This window comes from Lissotriton vulgaris, chromosome 8 (genome assembly GCF_964263255.1).
Source record: "Lissotriton vulgaris chromosome 8, aLisVul1.2, whole genome shotgun sequence".
In the NCBI taxonomy this organism is placed as follows: domain Eukaryota; kingdom Metazoa; phylum Chordata; class Amphibia; order Caudata; family Salamandridae; genus Lissotriton; species Lissotriton vulgaris.
This window is the reverse complement of record NC_141696.1, coordinates 426,833,339-426,854,281: the sequence shown is the minus strand read 5'-3', so window position 1 is coordinate 426,854,281 and position 20,943 is coordinate 426,833,339. Positions and strand designations below refer to the sequence as shown.

At 44.0% G+C, this 20,943-nt stretch overlaps 1 protein-coding gene across 2 annotated transcripts in view; it reads right to left on the bottom strand.

Annotated features, from left to right (window-relative positions):
• Positions 1-3,852: 3,852 nt before the first annotated feature.
• Positions 3,853-20,943, bottom strand: part of CHST7 (carbohydrate sulfotransferase 7) — an 86,675-nt gene continuing 69,584 nt past the window's right edge. For both annotated transcript variants that reach the window (XM_086934197.1, XM_086934196.1), the window contains exon 2: positions 3,853-19,935. Coding sequence is in view for 1 of the 2 variants with exons in the window: in XM_086934196.1 (XP_086790322.1) it covers positions 7,727-9,187 (1,461 nt within the window). In the remaining variant the exon portion in view is untranslated. The remainder of the gene's footprint in view (positions 19,936-20,943) is intronic.

Below are 20,943 nucleotides of genomic sequence, written 5' to 3'. Positions count from 1 at the left end.
AACCTTTTATGAGGACAGTATTAAAGGGGCCGTGAACAAACAAAGGGAGACATTTGCAATCCTCAGGGAGCTAACGCAGCTGGAGGGGAAAATTCCTGCTACCGACCAATCGGACTGCGAAACCTTTCAGAAGTTCTTTCTCCAGAAAATGCAAGATATCATCAGGGATATTAGGGAGACCCCAGCGGATCCTCTTATGCCATCTTGCCCTGCTTTCCAGGAGCCGACAGGGATGCTGAATAGTATCCCAGGTTTAGATGAAAAGAGCCTGGTGGTCATTGCACGCCAAATAAAATCAGGATCTAGTACGGATCCATGCCCTCCGAGAATTTTTCAAGTGGCCTTGCCCGGCATTCAAAGTCAGCTGCTGAGCCTATTAAATGAGTCATTAGAAGTGGGCTATCTCCTGTCAAATTTGAAAGAAGCTAGGGTCACTCCACTCCTGAAAAAAGCAGGAGCGGATACCAAGATCTTAAAGAACTACTTGAATCTTTCCTTACGGGTCGGACCCAGAGAGTGCAGTTGGGAGATCAGCTTTCGGAGGCAGATGCTGTGGCCTGGGGGTGTACCCCAGGGGTCCGCACTATCCCCCCTGCTGTTCAACATCTACCTTCAACCTCTTGTGGAGTAGTTAATGCATAGGAACTGCCAAATCTTCAACTATGCCGACGATACCCAGCTACTGGTTCAGCTAGAGGACTCAAGGGAAGCGCAGGAATCGGTAAGGAATCTGCTTAGATTCACTGTAAATTGGATGACCAACAACCTCCTGAAAGTGAACGCTGAAGAAACTGAGGTACTGGTCCTGACCAATCAAGTAAACCCCTGGTGCGATTTGTTTTGTCCCCCAGAATTAGGTACTACACCTATTCCTGGAAAGGTGGTCAAAAGCCTGGGGTTGAAGATTGATGCAGACCTTTCCATGGCTCCCTAAGTCTCGGCAGTGGTTGGGTCTTGAACTGGGGTGCTCAGGCAACTCCGGAAGCTAGTACCCATTCTATCGGCCCCCACATTACAATCCATAGTGTCAGCCACAGTCATCTCGCGGCTGGACTATGGGAATGCCCTGTACCTAGGCCTTCATCAGAAGCTTTTGAAGAAACTACAGGTTGTTCAGAACGACGCAGCCAGACTGATCTACTCACTACCCAGGAATTCGCATGCAACCCCCTTGCTCTGGAAGTTGCACTGGCTGCCCGTTAAACTCAGAGTGCAGTTCAAATGTCTTTGCGTGTCCCATAAAGCCATTTTTGGTAATGCCCCGGAATATATCAAACAGCGTTTGAGGAAGCACATTCCAGGCAGAGCCCTGCGCTCGAGTAAAGCCTCCAACTTGTTCCAACCCAGATTTAAGTTAAAAACCAAAGGGGGCAGAGCCCTGTCCGTACTTCTCCCGCAAATCTGGAACAAGTTACCAGCCAGTCTGAAGGAGGACTCGCAATTACTGTCCTTTAGGAAGAACCTGAAGACCTATCTGTTTAAAAAGTCAACATCTACGCCCTAATCTGGGCCTGGGGCGGAGTGATTCAGGAGGCAGCAGGTTATGTACCTTTTCTGTGTAAGCGCTTAGAGACCAGTGGTGATTTGCGCTACAGAAAAATCTTTTAACATAACATAACATAACATTGATACCAAACTTGACATTTTAGGGGTATCATGATGGAGCTGCTGATCTCGAGAGTGCCTGGTTGGCAGCTCATGTTATCATATGGACCACGGATACTTTAGTAGTTTCCAATGGGGAACACCACTATAGAGACATATTGACTTGCACTTATATGTCCACACCTTTAATAAAATGCTCCCTGCCTCCTGTCCTGGGCTGAGGAGGCCTACCTTAGGGGTGCCTGACATATATTATAGGCTGTGCCTTTAACTGTGCCACACATGGTGAGGGCTGTCGGGTTCAAGCAGTTTACACTGTCCCTGCAGTCTTTAAAGGCGGGTCTGCTGTCAGTAGTTTGCCTCAGTCGCCCAGGGTGGCACAAAACAGTGCTGCAGCCCTGGGGAACCCTTTACCACCCATTTCCTGGGTACCCCTGGTACTATATACTAGGGACTTATAAGGGAGTAAAATCTTTAGCAATTTGGCATTATCGAATCAAACATAACAGTTTTGGGAGGGAGCACAGGCACTGGAGTCTGGACAGCAGAATCATAATCAGCATGCAGAGCAAAAAGTGGGGGGTGACTATACACAAAGGGGCACTTTCCTACAGTCAGTACCTACTTTTCTAAGTGCCCTGCAATCCATTGTATCAATAGACAACACGATAATGCATTTTGCCATTGGGTGAAATATTTCATGACATTGGTGAAAAGTAAATGCTGAAAACAACCATAGTTTGTCAAGGGCATAGAAGAAATACGGAACCACACCACGAATAAAGGTGACATGGCAAAGTCTTCTTCAATTGCAACAATATCCCCACATAACCAAACAAGTCAAAAATAAATAAACGGGATACAAAAAGTGAAAATAGATTAATACAAAAATCGTTCTGGTTAATCATCATCGCCAAGATGTTCTAAACTTCTCTAACCAAACATGTACTGAATATTGCCATTGTAGGTCAGTATCAGTGTAAACCAAGCCACCTATCTGGGTAAGCAATGGCCCAAAAGCAGCGAGCTCAGAACAATAAATGGGAACACACCTGCAGACCTGGAGTTAAGACATTAACAGAGCCAATACAAAAGCTGTTCAACAGTGACTTCCAACAACAGCCACAGGCCCACAACTGTACGGAGGTGGAGGAGAGGGCGGCACAGGGACTAATGTATGGAAGGGAAGTTTTTCTGGGAGAGTTCTACCCCGAGACCACTAAATACAGGAGACTAGCTCCCTTTGAGAAGGTGTGACCTAATTCTTACACGCAGCCAGTTTGTATTTCATATACTTGTTCCGCCGACAAATGACACAGTAAGAATGCAGTTCAGCTGTTGAAAAATGTTCAATGCGCCTCATACATAGCCTGCAATCCAAGCATTGAGGCATAGGCTGAGTGAGAACAATAAGCAGAAGAAAACGACAAATAAGCTACATGATTATTGGAAAAGTGAGGAACGAGGTCTCATTTTACTTGATTGCTGAACACAAGATTAGCAGCTTCCAGGCCATTGTTGTTTCACCCTCCAAGAGCAGTGAACTTCTACTACACTGGCAATTTTCTTTCACCCTCCAAGAGCAGTGAACTTCTACTACACTGGCAATTTTCTTTCACCCTCCAAGAGCAGTGAACTTCTACTACACTGGCAATTTTGTTTCACCCTCCAAGAGCTGTGAACTTCTACTACACTGGCAATTTTGTTTCACCCTCCAAGAGCTGTGAACTTCTACTACACTGGCAATTTCCTTGCTCACTGACCAGTGCTCCGTGACTGCTGGGTAAGAGGAGGGTTAACCATGAGGCCCCTTCCCTTTTTATACACTTCCAGGGTTAGAGCACAAACCATGTGGGTCCCTTTCTGCTGGAATACCCGGATCATGTGATTAGGTTAAGGCTGTCAAGGGGTCACTTCAGGAGACTGGTAAGCCCTGCGGATGTTCAGGAGTACCTTAATTTGTTATAGCAGAAAATGGCTTTATTTAGACACCTTGAGAAGTACTGAGAGGTGAAATTCAAACACCCACACAACACCATTTCCCACGGTAAACAATGATTTTCTAGGTATAAATCTTTCTAGTGCCTGCCCCCATTGCAACATTGGTGATCGCCCAAAGGGGTGAAGTCTTCGACATGTAAGTAAACTCACTTGAAAACTATACACACTACTACACTTGAGTTTAAACATATGTAAATATAACTATGCATGTATCAATGCTATTAACGGTTTAAATAATACACAGTCAACAGTATAAATTATTTTATTGAAAAATTGATTTAGTCTTACTACATACACATTGACTTATAGCATATGTACATTTGTTATTTACAAAAGTCATGAGGCAGATGGTTAACACGTCAGGGCTCCTTCAATACAAATTGAATAAATAAAATATGCTTAATCCGAAGGACAATACATAAATATATGCAAAGCAGAGTTAGTGTAATTCCATCTGTGTGTGTGTTAAGTCTCATTATATGGAAACCAAGCCAACTAATTACAATATAAAATATGTTAAGAGATGGTAAAGCTCTGACAACAAAATCCACTTTGATAACCATTTATGTGAAAAATTAGCTCCCTGTTCTTGAACGTTTGGCCAAATGTGTATGTATAGCTCGGAGTACAAATACTCCCCAATGCCTTCTAACCCTGCGGGGGTGTAGCACGTTTCCAGGAGGAGCTCGCTGGCTGTCACATCTCTGAAAATTACAATCCTTAAATGTACGCGCTCCGCCCACACCAGATGTTCGATCAAAGAACAGTTTATTTACAATTCATGTGTTACAACTGGCAACGCGTTTTGGCTGTCGTTCAGCCTTACTCACTTACATGGCATTTTGATGTTGCACCCCTTATTTTTGTGCAAAAAAACAAAGAAATCGAATCAGGGCTACACCTGTGTACAGATGTAGGTGCCATCTTGAAGTGGATAACTGTATAACAAAAGGTATATGTAAAACATTCAAATGTGCATATGACATGTTCTAAACATCACAAATATTGTGGATATGTACAGTGCAATCTTTGGTGCCTGAGTCTGACAGACCGAAACAAGGGTCACTTTGGTTGCCCATTAATGATAAAGTCTAGCATTTGTAAAACCTAATGGAGAAGTGTTAGACCCTAGTGTATCCCATCTTCCTGATAGTGGTACACTGATACCCAGAACAATCTAATGCAAAATATTGCTGAATGGTCCCATAAGAAAACCTGGGTAGGTGAAGTAAAAGCTAGTCAAGCCCAGATGGGCACCATGTGAACGAAGTGTCCTCCCTCCTATATGTTGATGTGTGTTGGTTACAATAGTCCTACACAATGACAGAATAAATCATGGTGGGCTAAGAAAAACTATAGATAACTGCCCGTTGGTCAAAACGTTAAAGTACGTTACTCCCAATTGATAGCATGCAACAGAAACCCTCAGCATCTTGATGGAATAAAATGTCTTCTCTAAATATGGGTGATTTCTACTCAATGCCCAGTGTCCCAGAGAAGACAGGGTAGAGTTCTGTAACCATGAACAGTTAGACTATCTCTCATGCAACGATCTCCATCACTGGTTCGAGAGTATTTACCTACGTGAAAGAACAAAAATAGATTAAAAATCTACATGCTCCTTGGTGTACATACACAAAAAGAATGTTCCGATATAATATGTCCCTATTCCCCCAAATGGACTGTCAGCTGCTCCTCTGTATGTAAACCCATGGGGTGTCTAGTCTCCAAGTCTATGACTCTTTCCTCCTTGGTAGAATGACTCTGTTGCCACCTCGCCTATTGAATTTCACCTATTCAATGGCACAGTATCTCAACAAATTTCTATCTCCAAAATGCATATTCAAAAAATGTCTAGCTAAAGGGTTATCATTATTATCGATCGCTGTCATGTGCTCCAAAATCGTCTTTGTAGCAGGATGAATGGTATTACCAATATATCTCCTCCCACACAGATAAACTAATACAGACACCACATTATTAGAGCTGCATGTGATGAATTGAGATATTACCTTTTAGCTGTTACTATATGGGAAAGGGTACGATTTAGTGATTTTACTATATTTGCAAGCCTTACATTTGCCACACGGAAAAGATCCCTTGAATTCATTAAAGGTGGTACTCTTGTTTCACACTCCTATTCATGTAAACTAATATGTCATTTAGAGAACTGCTTTTCCAGTCTGTGTTCCCAGGTTTGTCATTAATGACTGTGTCCAATATGTTATCACATTTCAGTATAATTCAATTCTTTTGAATAATCAGACCCAGTTTCATTGATTGTCATTTGTAGGTGGTAATGACGATGGTCTCATTTTCATCCTCTTTCATTTTGTCCTCATCTATGTTGTATAGTATTGCTTCACTATTGTCCTTATCTCTCTGAGCTGCCTTGTTTAGAATCCACATATGGTAATCGCTTTTCCTAAATTTAGGAAGCATGTTTTCTTTTTCTTTAAGTCAATTAACCTCTGTGTTACAGTTGCATATTGCCCTCAGCCGTTCACCATATGGAATACTCCATTTCAAAGGTTCTGAGTGACTCCTGAGAGCATGCAGCAAGTTATTGCCTACTGTTGGTTTCCGGTACAAGATGATTTTTAGTGTATAACCCTGTACTTCCACCAACACATCCAGGAAACTATCTCGTCGCTGCTTACTTCAAAAGTAAAATCTAAATTCAGGACATTATCTCTAAGTTGGTTTACAAAATCTGTATTAGATTCAATCGATCCCTGCCATATAATCAAGATATCATGAAAAGATATAATCAATGAACATAAATCATACAATGACATGTTTAATCTCTTCAATAGTCCCTGGTCCTCCCACCACCTAATAAAAAGATTGACAAAACTGGGGGCAAAACAAGTGTGCATCGCATTTCCTCCCATCATAAAGGAAGATATTATTTTTAAGACAAAATGTAATCATTTCCATAGGCATGTTAGTGTGTGGCAATTAATGTAGTGGCCTAGCTCTCAGAAAATACTTACACACTTGTATAGTATTGTTACAGATAGTACTGGTGTATATTCTACATTCATTGAGGATCATAAGAAGGAAGGCACTCTCCCAAATGATACCTTCAATTCTGGTAAGGAAATCTTTGTTGTCTTATGTAAGAAGGTAATGCCATGACACTTTCTCAAAAACTGATCCACATATTTCTAAGTGTTTTCCAGGGGTCCGTCCGCCCTTGGGAGAAACAATAGGTCTCCAAGGTGAATTTTTGCTGTCTTTGTGCACCTTAGGTAATAAGTATAGCACTGGTAAGCATGGAAATTCACATTTCAGATAGCTGAATTCCACGACCTAAGAAACAGAAAGAGAGCCAATCAGCCAATCATCGAGGTATGGATAGACTTGAATACCTTGAGAATGGAGAATACCCACCAGGGGGGACAAGATCTTTGTAAAAACCCTTGGCGAAGAGGAAAGGCTGAAAGGAAGCACCTGGAACTGGTAGTGCCGCAAGCCCACAGCAAAGCGCAGAAACTTCTGATCCGCCAGATGAATGGCAACATGCAGGTAGGCGTCCATCAGGTTGATGGAGGCGAGGAAACCCCTGATGCACCAGCTGTAGGATCAAATGCAGGGTCACTATCTTGAAGCGGCAATTAAGACTGTGCTGATTTACCCCCTTTAGGTCCAACATGGGGCGGAGGTCCGCTGTGTCCTTCTTCTGCACCAGAAAAGGGATGGAATAATATCCCCGCTCCAGAGGTGGAACCTCGATGACCGATGCCTTCTCCAAAAGAAGCAGGTTAAACGAACAGTAGCCCAACAGGTATTGTTTTAAAGACAATTATGCATGTATGCCGAAAGCATTACCGCAAAAGAAATAAGGAGAATTGATTCAAATTTAGATATTATGGTTGTTATTCATCATATATTTGAACAAACAATAGTAGGGAAGAAAAAACAGTTTAAGCAGCGTGGTATAGATTGAATCAAAAACAACCTAAAATTGCACTTGGTGCTAAAATATGTGCAAGTGACATAGATTTATTTATTTATTTATTTATTTCGATTTGTATAGCGCTATATAACCCAGGGGTCTCTAAGCGCTTGTCCAGTAAGCACCGCAGGAAACCAAAAAAAGACACTTCCCAGAAATTTATAGCCCTCCCCAGGCCTTCTGGAAAAGAACAGTCTTCAACCTCTTCCGAAAGGACAGCAAATTAGATTCTTTGCGCAAGTCCGCTGGTAGACTATTCCAAGCCGCTGGGAGGGTGTTCGAGATGGCACGACCGCCCACTGTCGCCAATCTGAAACGAGGTTGCATGAGAAGAGTTGCCTCAGCAGATCTTAGCAACCTGGCAGGTTTATATGGAATCAGGCGGGTCTTAATGTATCTTGGTGCCTTACCATAAAGAGATTTATGTGCAATGCATAACCCTTTGAAGAGCACCCTCTGCCTTACTGGGAGCCAATGTAGCTCACGCATAAGTGGGGACACATGCGTGCTCCTGGGTTTCTTATGAATGAGCCTAGCGGCATCATTCATCACCATCTGAAGTTTGTCTAGGAGTTTTTGGGGTAAACCCAAATAGAGCGAGTTGCCGTAGTCCAGTCTTGCAAGGATCATAGTGGAAACCGCCCGTCTCAGTGTGGAATGGGACAGTAATGGCGCAATTTTTCTAAGTTGACGAAGCAGGCCAACACAAGTTCCTACCACCGTGGTAACTTGTTTCCGCATGGAAAGCTTGTCATCCACATAGATGCCTAGGCTTTTTACAGCCACTGCTGGCTCCGGGGGCGGTCCAAGTTCCCTCGGCCAGAATCCATCATGCCATGGATTGCCAGCGATGGTAATAGGTAGAACTTCCGTCTTGTCCGGATTAATTTTTAGGGAGTTCAGCGACATCCAATTAGCTGTATGCTTCAAGATGGTTTGCAGATTTGCTGGCGCCCCAGGCGCATTATCCAATTGGATAATGATTTGGGTGTCGTCCGCATAGTTGTATACCTGACAATCCATTTGATTCAGGAGTGCAATCAATGGTTGGAGATATATATTGAATAACAGGGGCGACAAAGCCGACCCCTGAGGCACTCCACAAGAGATTGGTGTTGCAGTAGAGAGCAATTCTCCCAGCTGAACTCTTTGTGTCCTCCCTTGTAGAAAAGAGGCAAACCAGGCGTGGGCTGTGCCCTGGATGCCGAAGTCCCTCATCCGCGACAGGAGTTGTTTGTGACAAACGGTGTCAAACGCCGCGGAGAGGTCTAACAGCACCAGGGCGCCGGGTATCTTCTTGTCTGCCCTATTCCGGAGCTCGTCTATGATGGACAGCATGACCAGTTCCGTGCTGTGATTTGCACGGAACCCCGATTGGTTTGGTTCCAACAAACCGTTCCTTTCTAGATGGTCAGAAAGGTCGGCCAAAACATGCTGTTCCAGCACTTTGGCCAGGAAAGGGATCTGGGAAATAGGCCTAAAATTTTTTGGGCATTTCATGTCTGCCCCAGGCTTTTTTAGCAGAGGGATCAACCTTGCTTCCTTAAAGGCAGTGGGAACCTTTCCTGATGCTAAAGATGAGTTCAAAAGATTCAGCACCTCCTCTTCTATTCCTGGCATAGCCAGTTTGAAGACATCAGGGGGACAAGGGTCAGCTTGGGAGCCAAACTTAACTCTCCCAATGAGCAGGGACAGTTCCTCTTTCGTAATGGGAGGAAGGAAATCCAGAGGTCTATCCACCAGCTTTTTAGCCGACGTAGTTAGTGGGGGGCAAGCATGTATGGGAGTGCAGGCAATTTCCGAAGTAAGATCTTTAGATGGCGACGCAAGTGACAAGGTGGACAGCGTGAGCGGCCCAAGGTGAACAGTAGTGTAGATTATATACAGTGAGTGAAAGCATATGACTCAAGGATGATGTAAATTGCACGAGTGACTAGTTTTAAATTTACAATGAGTCATAAGAGAGTTGCGCCATGTTTTGCGCTGTATAGTCGACGGCGTTTCGATCCTCTTGAGTTGGGATCGTCTTCAGGATGGGGCTGTTCAATTTAGCGGGTGCTGCGGGAGAGAAAAAACAGATCAGGGCGAGGCAAGGGCGCAAGGATGCAGATCCGGTGCGGGAGCTAGCATAAAGAAGTGCGTAACTGGCTCATATATACGCACATGGGCGATGGTGATCTTGATGGGCTTGATTCATGTGAGAGGTGGCTAAAATTTGTGACTGGGAGGGAGGGCAGGCTGAAAGTTACGTCTGCCTAAGAAGGTGTCTATTGGGAGAGACTACGAGACAACCGGTAAGATAGGTGATCAGGCGCATTGGAGTTCTGGAGGGCGCAAGGTTGCGAGTGCATGATTAAGAGTTTGCGTGCTCCCCAATGGGGGAAACGAGGGCATGGCCGCACGGATGTAAAAATCTCAGATGCGGAGTAGGTGTCTAGGCTGGTACCAAACAGTATCTGGATTGGGTGGCCAAAATGGCTTGCCGCGCGGAAAAACAAATGGAACCGGCTTGTGTGACCAGGAGGGGCTGGCAGTTTGAGGAGGGAGAGCGGGATAGAGTGTCGCTCATACTTGTATGTGTCGGTAGTATGCACATAGAGTTGTAGCTGGGGTTTTCCAGGCAGAGGCGAAGGTTTTCCAAAAGTATTTGTACTGTGGAAAGTACATAAGATACATGTTAGCGGTTGGCAGGGTCCTGAGGAAGCTGTAGCGTGGGAGGTGGGGGAGAACTACTTACCGGGGAGCGTCAATCAAAGTGCCAGAGGTAAAGGAAACAGCATGGCGGGACGTCCGTGCGATGTCTCAAGGCGTCCGAAGGGGGATCATAGGTCCTGGGAAGTGAAGGTGGGATGTGAGTTACAGCATAAAGGTGCTGTGGAGGCGGGGAATCTCGAGTGAATGCGGGTAATTTACCTGAATTAGCAGAGGTCAGCAGCGGATCAAGTCGTCCGTAGGATTCAAAATTGGCATGTCCTGGGGGATAAAGGCAGCATATAAGGAACTGCGGGCATGGATATAGGGGCGGTATGGGTTGTGGGAGGGGGACGGGGTGGTCAGTTACCTGATTAAATCTTCCGACTGCAGCGAAGTCGATCCGGGGACCAGCTGAATGTGCGGCTGGGTGGGGTGACTGAACAGTAACTGGGGAAATACAGGAAGTACCTGGTCACATGGGTACTGACGAAACCGAGGCAGGCCAATCAGAGCGCGTGTGGGGAGCGGGCCTACTGAGAGGCTGTAGTGTCAGTGTGCTCAATGAAAACTTTATCGCTTGATGTCAAGTGGACAGAGAATGTAATAAAAACAATGCACATTACGTGCAGCAACATTGTCAGCGAAATTACAAAAACAACTTCATTAGATAGTGTTAAGGTGCACTCGCAGGGAACTTAATCACTTAATGTCAAGTGGACAATGGATGTTTTTTTTTTTTTTAAAAGCATTACGTATGATGTGAAGCCACAGTGGCAGCGCAATTGCAGAATGGATATCAAGAATTGCCAGTAATATTTGAGATATCACATGACCTATGAAACATTGGTCATGATAGTTGCTCTATGATGCTGAATGGTGGGGGGGGCGAGGAAAGGCAGGGGAGAAAGAGGAAGGGGAGATAAATGAATGAGCCTGACACTTGGAGAAACTGCTGAATGAGGACCTTAATATGAAACACAAAACACCACTGTATGGTGGAATAAATCCTAAGGCATTAGTGGCTTAACAGAAAAGATTGCACATTTAGAATGGTGCGAAAGGGGACGTGTGAGGCCAGACATGTGGATGGACTGAAGCCCAAGGTATAGAGGGAGGGGAGCACAGCCTGGGTAGCGAGTGTGGCAAATGGATTACTTGCAGAGGTCATTTAACTATGGGTAGGTATAGATTTAGGAAATGCGGTTGGTCATAGAGTATGAAGAGCAGGGTAACAGTTAATATGGGCCATATGTTGTTTAACAGCTCATGTTCCACTCATCGATCATGTTCAAGCCCTGGTTAATGGAGTCACAAAGAGAATTTTAATGTCGCCACCTCTCGTGGGTAGAGCTGGTTTCTCAATTACTTGCCACCTGATATCCGAATCGAGATGGTTGTTTTCAAGAAAGTGTGTGACCAGAGGGGCTGTGAGAACTTTGCAGTTGATTCTGCTCTTGTGTTGGATGATACGTTGTTTTATCATCTGCGTTGTTTGGCCAATGTAGATGAGTTCACAGGGGCAGCGGATGGCATATACTACATTCTGTGATTTACAATTAATGTGGTTCTTTAGTTTATACGTTCTGCCGCTGTAGTCTAAATCTTTCGTGTTAGCAGTCAGGTCGCATACACTACAGTTCTAACATCTGTAGTGTACCACAATGGGTTCCAGCCCCCAGGAGGCTGTGATGGTGTGTCTGTCCGTTGGTAGCTCAGGCCAGGTAATGGCGTGTATTAAATGGCTGGCTATATTGTTGCCTCATTGATAAGAGAAGAGTGGCGGTTCTTTGAATTATTTGTATGGGCGTAGCAAAGGCCAATTATTCTTTATGATTTTGGATATTTTGTTACTGTTAGGGCAGAATTTAGACACAAACGGTATCCGTTCCATGGATTTCTTTGTTTGTGGAGTCAATAGGTGGTCTCTGTGACAATACCAGGCCCTCTTGCGAGCTCTGGTGATCAGGGGTTTTGGGTAGCCTCTGTGGATGAGTTTGTCGGTTAGGGTAGCTGCTTCTCTGAAGTAGTCTTTGCGCCATTTACAATTGCGCCGGATGCGTAGAAATTGGCCATACGGGAGACCATCCCATAGGCCCCGTGGGTGGTAACTGGAGTGGTGGAGTAGGGTATTCTTCTCAGTCGGTTAGCGATATAATGAGGTACCCAGTTTGCCATCCTCTGCATGAATTGTAACATCCAAAAAAAGGTAGATCATTATTCTTACAGTCACTTGTAAACTTTAGGTGATCTTGTGAATGGTTAAGCCAAGTGATGAATGGGTTTAGTGATTCAGATGTGCCATTCCAGATAAGCAGGATATCGTCAATGTATCAACACCAGAGATTGATATTGGTAATGAAGGGATTAGTGGTGGTAAGGATCAAAGTTTTTTCCATGTGGTGTACAAACAGAATGGCGAAGTTTGGGGCAAAGCAAGCACCCATGGAGACGCCCTTGACTTGTAGGCAGTATGTGTCCTGGTATAGGAAGTAGTTGCCCTGCAAGGCGATGCGTAATAGGTCCATTATGAATTCTGTAGGAATGCGTGTGGGTTGTGGTCTTGTTAATAGGAGAGTCTTAATGACTTGTAGTCCTTCACTGTTTGGAATATTTGTGTAAAGGGACTATGCCCAACCCAACCATCATTTGTGTGTTGATGTCATATGGTTTATCCTCGATGGTGTTAATGAGGTCCATTGTGTCACGGATGAAAGTGTCTGTGATGGGCCCAAATTCTTTGATGATTGCGTCTATGTATTTACCCAGAGGCTCGAGAATGGATCCGCAGCCGGAGACGATAGGATGACCAGAGGGATTGGTCCTGTCCTTGTGGACTTTAGGGAGGACATAGAGAACCGGGGTACGCGGGTGAGGGTTATTCAAAAAGTCATGTTCTTTTTTGGAGATGATGTTTAAATCCCTTTCACGATTGGTTACATCTCATATTTTGGATTTGATGTCCATCAAGGGATCCTTGGAAAGGGGGCGGTAATGATCCCGGTTGGCTAGTTGGCATTTTATTTCTTGCTCGTATTTGTTGATATCTATAATTACTATCCCCCCGCCTTTGTCTGCTGGTTTGACAATGACTCCGGGGTTGTTTTTGAGGGAAAATAAGGCCTGTTTTGCAATCAAAGGTAGGTTGTATGGGACAAAATGGAACTCTGATTTGAGATCCATCACATCCTGCAGTACCAAGCAAGCATTAAAAGGCCAGGATTTCTGGCGTCATCGTGTGGGATGGGGGATTGAAGGGGGAGGGAGGATGAAAGAGTTATTTGCCTTGTGCGGTAGATTCCGGTTTGTCAGAAAAGAATTGCTTAAGTCTAATCCGTCTGAAAAATGTGAGTAGATTGGCTTCTAGTTCCAGGAAGTTATTCCGTTCAGTAAGGACAAAACTCAAACCACGTGACAGAAGTGTTATTTCCTCATGACTCAGTATGTGATCGGATAAGTTGAATATAGGTATGGATTGATCAAGAGGCACCTGAGAGTTGTTGTCATTTATTGGGGGGGGGTCCCCATTGGTAGTAACGGTTGTGTGTTTGACGTTCCCCTGCAAATTGAGGTTGGTATGGTCTTCCTCTGGTTGACCGGTTTAGAGGCTGGCTGCATGCGCCGCCTCGTCCAAAAAAACTAGGGGGGAGTAGGGGTTGTGGTCTGTTGGTGGTGCCTGAAGTACTTGGACCGTTGCCTGAGTCGGAGTCTTCAATTGAGGTATTGGAGGAATCTGAGAAAGTGATTCTTTGATTGTTCCGGAACCGGACCCAATTGTGTGTTCTGGGAGGGGTGTATGGTGTATTGAAAAATTTGTCACTGAGGTACGGATAAGTCTGTTCCACTTTGTAGTATTTGCTGTCTTTTTAAATCTTTGTGATCTTTTTATTTAGTTCAAATGTATTGAAGGTGGAGATAGTGGAATTAATTTTGTCCAAAAGGTTTTTGGCGTCCGTTATTGAAGAGTCTGCCAAAATCAGTTTCTCGAGATCGGCTATTTCTTCGAGTTTCAGGCGGCTGTGTTCGATTGCGGTATCGATCCCAAGGACCATCCAGTGACGGGAGCAGGTTGTCGCTAGATGGCTGAAGCTGGTTCGGAATTTAGGGTCTGGTGTGAAGATTGCAGGTGTGTTGCGAATTTGGAGACCCACAGGAATGACCCCGGATCTCCGATAGTCCGTGAGCATACGTGCGTGGAGTTCTGTCCTGATCTGCTTTTTTTTTCAATTTAAGTTTTTCCAATAGTACGCATGAGGTGTTAGGAGTGGTTGAAGAGGTAGGGAGAGTGGGGGGCCCAGAGAGGAGTGAAGGGCCACCCAATAGGGATTGGATATATTCTTCAGAGTAAGACAAAGTCTCCTTAGACATCCTATGTGTACTAAAAGTGGCACATGGACAAGACCTATATTAATTAGATCAAAGGGTGGGTACCACAGGGTTACAAACTCTTGCAGCTCAGCAGCTGCTCACAATCTTATATGAAATGACAGGAGTGTGAGACTTGATTCAAATTTAGATATCATGGTTGTTATTCATCATATATTTAAACAAATAATAGTAGGAAAGAAAAAACAGTTTAAGCAGCACTGTATAAATTGAATCAAAAACAACCCAAAATTGCACTTGGTGCTAAAATATGTGCAAGTGACTTTAGTGGCGACGCAAGTGACAAGGTGGATAGCGTGAGCGGCGCAAGGTGAACAGTAGTTTAGATTATATACAGTGAGTGAAAGCATATGACTCAAGGATGATGTAAATTGCACAAGTGACTAGTTTTAAATTTACAATGAGTCATAAGAGTTGCGCCATGTTTTGGGCAATATAGTCGACGGCGTTTCGATCCTCTTGAGTTGGGATCGTCTTCAGGACGGGGCTGTTCAATTTAGCGGGTGCTGTGGGTGGGAAAAACAGATCAGGGCGAGGAAGGGGAGGCAAGGGTGTAAGGATGCAGATCCGGTGCGGGAGCTAGCATATGGAAGTGCGTCACAGGCTCATATATACGCACATGGCCGATGGGGATCCTGATGGACTTGATTCATGTGGGAGGTGGCTAAAATTTGTGCCTGGGAGGGAGGGCAGGCTGAAAGTTACGTCTGCCTAAGAAGGTGTTTAGTGGGAGAGACTACAAGACAACAGGTAAGATAGGTGATCAGGCGCATTGGAGTTCTGGAGGGCGCACGGTTGCGAGTGCATGATTAAGAGTGTGCGTGCCCCCCAATGGGAGAAACGAGGGCATGGCCGCACAGATGTAAAAAGCTCAGATGTGGAGTAGGTGTCTAGGCTGGTACCAAACGGTATCTGGATTGGGTGGCCAAAATTGCTAGCCGCGCGGGAAAACAAATGGAACCGACTTGTGTGACCAGGAGGGGCTAGCAGGTTGAGGAGGGACGCGGGATACAGTGTCGCGCATACCTGTATGTGTCGGTAGTATGCACAGAGTTGTAGCCGGGGTTTTCCAAGCAGAGGCGAAGGTTTTTCAAAAGTATTTGTACTGGGGAAAGTACAAAAACTTCAAAAGAAGCAGAGCACCCTCCAATAAGGTAGCCCACTTCACAGGATTACGGGGCACAGAAGTCTCCTTGAACACCTGGGCTGAAGCAGGGCAGTGTGGTTCTTAACGTAATGACAGTCAAACACCGCTAGGGCAAGTTCAGTAAGAAAGCAGAAGAGAAAATAACACCAAAAAAACACTCACCTCTGACCGACAAGGAAACGAACCACAGTCGCAGAGAAAATAACAGGCCGTCAGGGTGACATACTCCCCACCCCTTTAGGCCTGCTGGGTAGGTAGCGCCATACTGCCACCTTTGTCAGCAGGCCATATCACTACATCATTGCAATTTGCTAAATTTTCCCATACCTTCCTCTGACTCAGAGATAGATTGTCCTTCTCTTTAAACCTAGTCCTTCTGATTCCTTATGTTCTCTGTAAGTACTTTCACAAAAAGTGTCAATAGCTGTGCAGGGGGATTGAGCATATAATGTGATTTGGGTTTAATATTACTCATGAAACATCTGTAATAAATGGTCCCAAGTTGCTAAGAATTCCTATACTTTATTGGATTCTATACTCACCCCTGCTCCAATTCATAAAAGTGTAAGAGCATGTCAACATCCCCAATATTCGGATTCGTCCCTTCTCCTAGATAGAGGATGGTCTTAGTATCTGTTCACATGTCTTTCTTTAAGGTGAGGTTTTTGTATTGAGTACCATCAATTGAGTATAGGTTACTTTTGTGTTTTGATCCCTAACTGGGACAAACATGACCAACTGGCGGTTTGATTATAGTTTTACTTAGCCCCGCATGTTTAATTATGGCAACATGTATGACTATTGTTACCAACAAACATATAGAAAGGAGGAAGGCTTGTTTACACTGTTCTAGTCGGGGATTGACTATGTTTTACTACCCTGGCTTTTCTTATTAGACCAACCAGCAATATTTCACATTGGACAGTTCCGGGTAGCCTGGAGACGTGATGCACTAGGGTAGAACATCTCCATAATGTGCCCACTGTGGCTAGACTTTGTGATTACTGGGCACCCAATATTACCCTTGAGTCAGTATGTCAGATTCTGCCAGCAAAAAGTATGATGTACACATTCACAGTATTGTTGATGTTTTAAAACATAGCTTATAAGCACTTGAGACATGCCTTTGTTATACTGTTCTCCACTACAAGATGGCACCCACATTTGTACCTGGGTGTAGTCCTGTTTCGTTACTGTCTCTTTGCACAAAATAATAAACAGTGTATAACATCAATATGCAATGTACGTGAGCAAGGCAGCTAAACAACCGAAACGCGTCATGGGATATAGACTCATACAGCATGGATTCAGAGCTCTGTTCTGCCACATCAACCCCAGCTTCTTAAGAGCTAATATATTTTCTTCTTTAGTGGTGACCCGAGTTAATTAGATGCTAACAGCTAGTTACAATTTTGTCTCCACCGTTGTGTAAAGAAAATGCAATATAAAAAAGCTGGACCTGCCTGTCATCTATCTTCTGTGGGCCTTGAACAGTTGGTTGCATCATGTCCATTTTTCAGAAGATGAAGTACTGTGCTTAGTTCCATGCGCAGATCAAACATTGTGTCTTACTGGTCCAGTCACGATCTCACAAGGTAGAAGGACTTATTGTATTTTAATAGATTTCGTATTGGCTGTGCATTGTCTCTCTAACAGAAACTCTCATCCTTAAAGTCTCTCCTGCGAGACTGTTATTCCTACCTGCGCATATCATAGGGCATAGTCTGGCATGCTTGGCCTTGTGGTGTTCATATTTGTAAATTAGGGCTACCATCAGGAACATTGAAAACCCTTACGTCAAGAACAGAAAAAGAGAAGATTCGTATCTTTGTACTAGGTGTAAGGATTGCATAATTTGCTCTTATTGAAATACACTGCATGGGTTTGCAAATTGGTGTTTTGTTCACAACACCCAAAATCAATACCTACGTACAATTTAGGATTTCTGCAACAGAGTGTATAAAAATTACCTTTCACAAAACAGTGGAAATAGAGTGCACATGCATTTTACACTTATCTAGGCATCCCTAGGAATGTACATGCACACTGCAGATACACTATGTGTCCATTTTATGACACACTGTTATTTTCTCTCCACTGACAACCCTGCGCACTTCTCAAGGGAAGCAAGCGTGTGCATGTACATATTGTCGCCACGTGAGAGGTCTACCATTTGAAGCTCTGAACTGAACACAATAGGTTGTTTCCAGTTCTGCATTAGGTGCAGAAACCCCAGGGGTGGCGATTAGAGGACACAAAATCTAGTAGTATCTTTCTGGCCACCCAATTGAAGTGTATTAATAGTGGCCAAAATAAGACCCACCATGGCCATTTCCTTATAAAACTGGATTATTGTGGAAATGGCTCTGCTCTCAAAGACTTCAGGAAAATAGAAAAAAAACTATTATAGTGTAGCAAGTTGAAAGGCTGGTCCAATCTTAAAAGTTATTTTGGTATTCGTTCCAGCCTATTATTGCTTTTATAGACGCTCAGAAAGGTTCTGACACCCTACATGTATCAGAACATCACGATTTGTATACATTATAACTGCAGGGGTTTCCACGCTTGTCTGCTGTGAGTTTGTAAAGTATTGGCTTTAGTTAAAAACATAAAGAAGCACAACTGAATAAAAGGAAACTGCTATCTATGTCACACCAGGGTGATAATGTTCTATGCAGTGAGTAAGACACTTTCAACTTTATTTTTAACACGGGCAGTACAATTTTAAACTAGGTATCTTTACAAGCCCAAAATAAAGCTAGAGGTTTCCACCTGTGTTTTGCTCTCACACCAGTTGCTGCATTCACGTGTAAAGTTTTGGGAATGGGCATTTTGGTCCTCATTCAAATTTTGCGATACTACTGGAAGGTTGTATCGCCTTGGCAAATGCAGCATTGCAGGGTTTCGTATATGGCGTTACCTCCCTATTTTGAATTCTGCAGCTAAGACTGAAGCATAATGCAGCAATATATATTGCACATTTTCCTTTCCTCTGAGTGTATTCCACTTTTCCCCCTGCACAAATGGTTGCCAGATTTAACCTTGGAAAATGTATTCAGGTGAAAACCCTCAGGCCTGTGCAGTTTCTACACACCAGGGGGCCGTGCTCTGAATCACAGAAGGGACATCACACGTGTTAGCGGTCCCTTCTGTAACAGCAATGCCCAGGGCGCGCACAAAGTGGGTGCACAAGCCCGTTGCATCTCTGGGGCACTGCGTATACCACGAGCCCGGCTGTAAGCAGCCATGTTGGAATCACCACAGGCCTCAGAATGAAGGCATTCATACTGCATATGCGACTATGAAACCAAGGGGTCCCAATTAGATTTGTGTGTGAACGGAACTCAGAAGACAGCAATGCTGGTTTCAAATGTCATTTTAGGATACAGCTGCGAAATGTTTCTCGTGTTTTAAATTACTTTTAAATACCAGGCATATAGTTGAAAACAACTAAAGTCTTACATTTTGTTAAAACCCATAAGACCATAGAGCAACGCACCAGTGTATTTTTGAGACGTACATTGCTTTAAGATCCACTAAATAGGTGAAGGAAGAGCGATACAACTCGAAACGGTCAGCCAGGGAATCCTTAAACGTGACACTGCGTTGTGATAATCATTGTGGCGTTTATGCGTGGCAAGCAGCCACATCACAGGAGAAAACGCGCGGCTGCAAAAAGACTGCAATTAAAATTCGCATCTCTAGAAAATAAATACTGTGCGCACTTTAAAATAGAAAGATGCTTCCAGAGACTGCCTCCTTGTCGTTTCTTTGTCTGTAAGACTGAAACCAGCTTCTGAGGAAGTCGCTGGGGGACTAGAATGCAAATTCCAGGTGCATTGTGCTCTGAGGTAATAGGCAAGCCGAGAATGAGATGCACAATTTACACAAAGTATGCGAGAAGCACACTTCTCTGAGGGCATGAGAACAGTACACACAAGTGGGATCTTCTGCTTTTTTTCCTCGTTGTGAGAACCAGTACTGTGAAGAAGCCACCGCAGATGTCTGTGATTTCCTTCTCTGAACAGAAATATATGGGACACGAAGAGTCCAATTTGCTGCTAGGAAGACGTATTCCTTCAGCCCGTATGTCCTTTCCTCCTTGGTGACGACATCATGCCTCGGTGCAAAGTATTTATTTTACCTGGATAGAAAAAGAAACAAATACAGTTATTTCCCTAAGCTTCTGCTCGAGTTATATAGCCCCCCCCCCACCCCCCCTTGAACATCCCCATGCATAGGTATCACCGAATAATCAAGTAAACCTTCCTAGACATGCTGTGGCGATAGCCATTGTGGATCTCAACGTCCCTTCATCCAGGGCACCCTCTGCAGTCCATCCCAGTGACCAAAAAACAGTGTACTAGCTGAAATTCCACTCAGCCTCGGGCAGGTGTGGAAGTTTGCACAACGTGTTTCTTTAAATTGAGGACACCGCTGCTTGCCACTTGGGGGCCTTATTTGCGGGAAAAGTACTTGGTTGGTGTCTATGCACCTACCAAGGGGCTCATGTCCCTAGTTCATTCTTCTCTACATCTGTGGTATACACCATGCGTCAGCACTTTTGACCAAGGTTTTTTAAATGAATTTATTTATTTTTTAAACTCCGGTTTCATTCTCTGACTGCGGAGTGCCAGGCCCCACATATGTCACCAGATCTGCTCTTAACAATCAATGAATAAAATGTAATCACTTTGCCTAACAGGTCGAATCCTACATCTTCATTCATGTGCCCAATAAGCTGGGTATTGTTATTGTAAATCTTAATGGATGTAATTCAAACCTACAAGTAGCAAGGAAAGGGGGTTTCAATGATGCAGCATCCTCTTGTTACGACTTTCACAGGAAAGTACTAATTTTCTGTGGTCATAAGTCAGTGAAGGGTTGCAGACTATCAAGGGCAGACGGGAATCATTCCCAAAGCGGAAGCTGCCCTTTGTGTGGGTACCAGCAGTTGGCATCCAAGAGAACAAGGAGTGGTCAAATGCCATTGCTTGCTCCCTCCACACAATTTCCCTTTTACACCATACAACAGTTCAACAAGGTAACTAAATATAGCCAAGCATAAGTTTACTATACATAAACCAACACATATTATATATATATATATATATATATATTTTTTTTTTTTCCACAGCTCCCTCACAGGAAA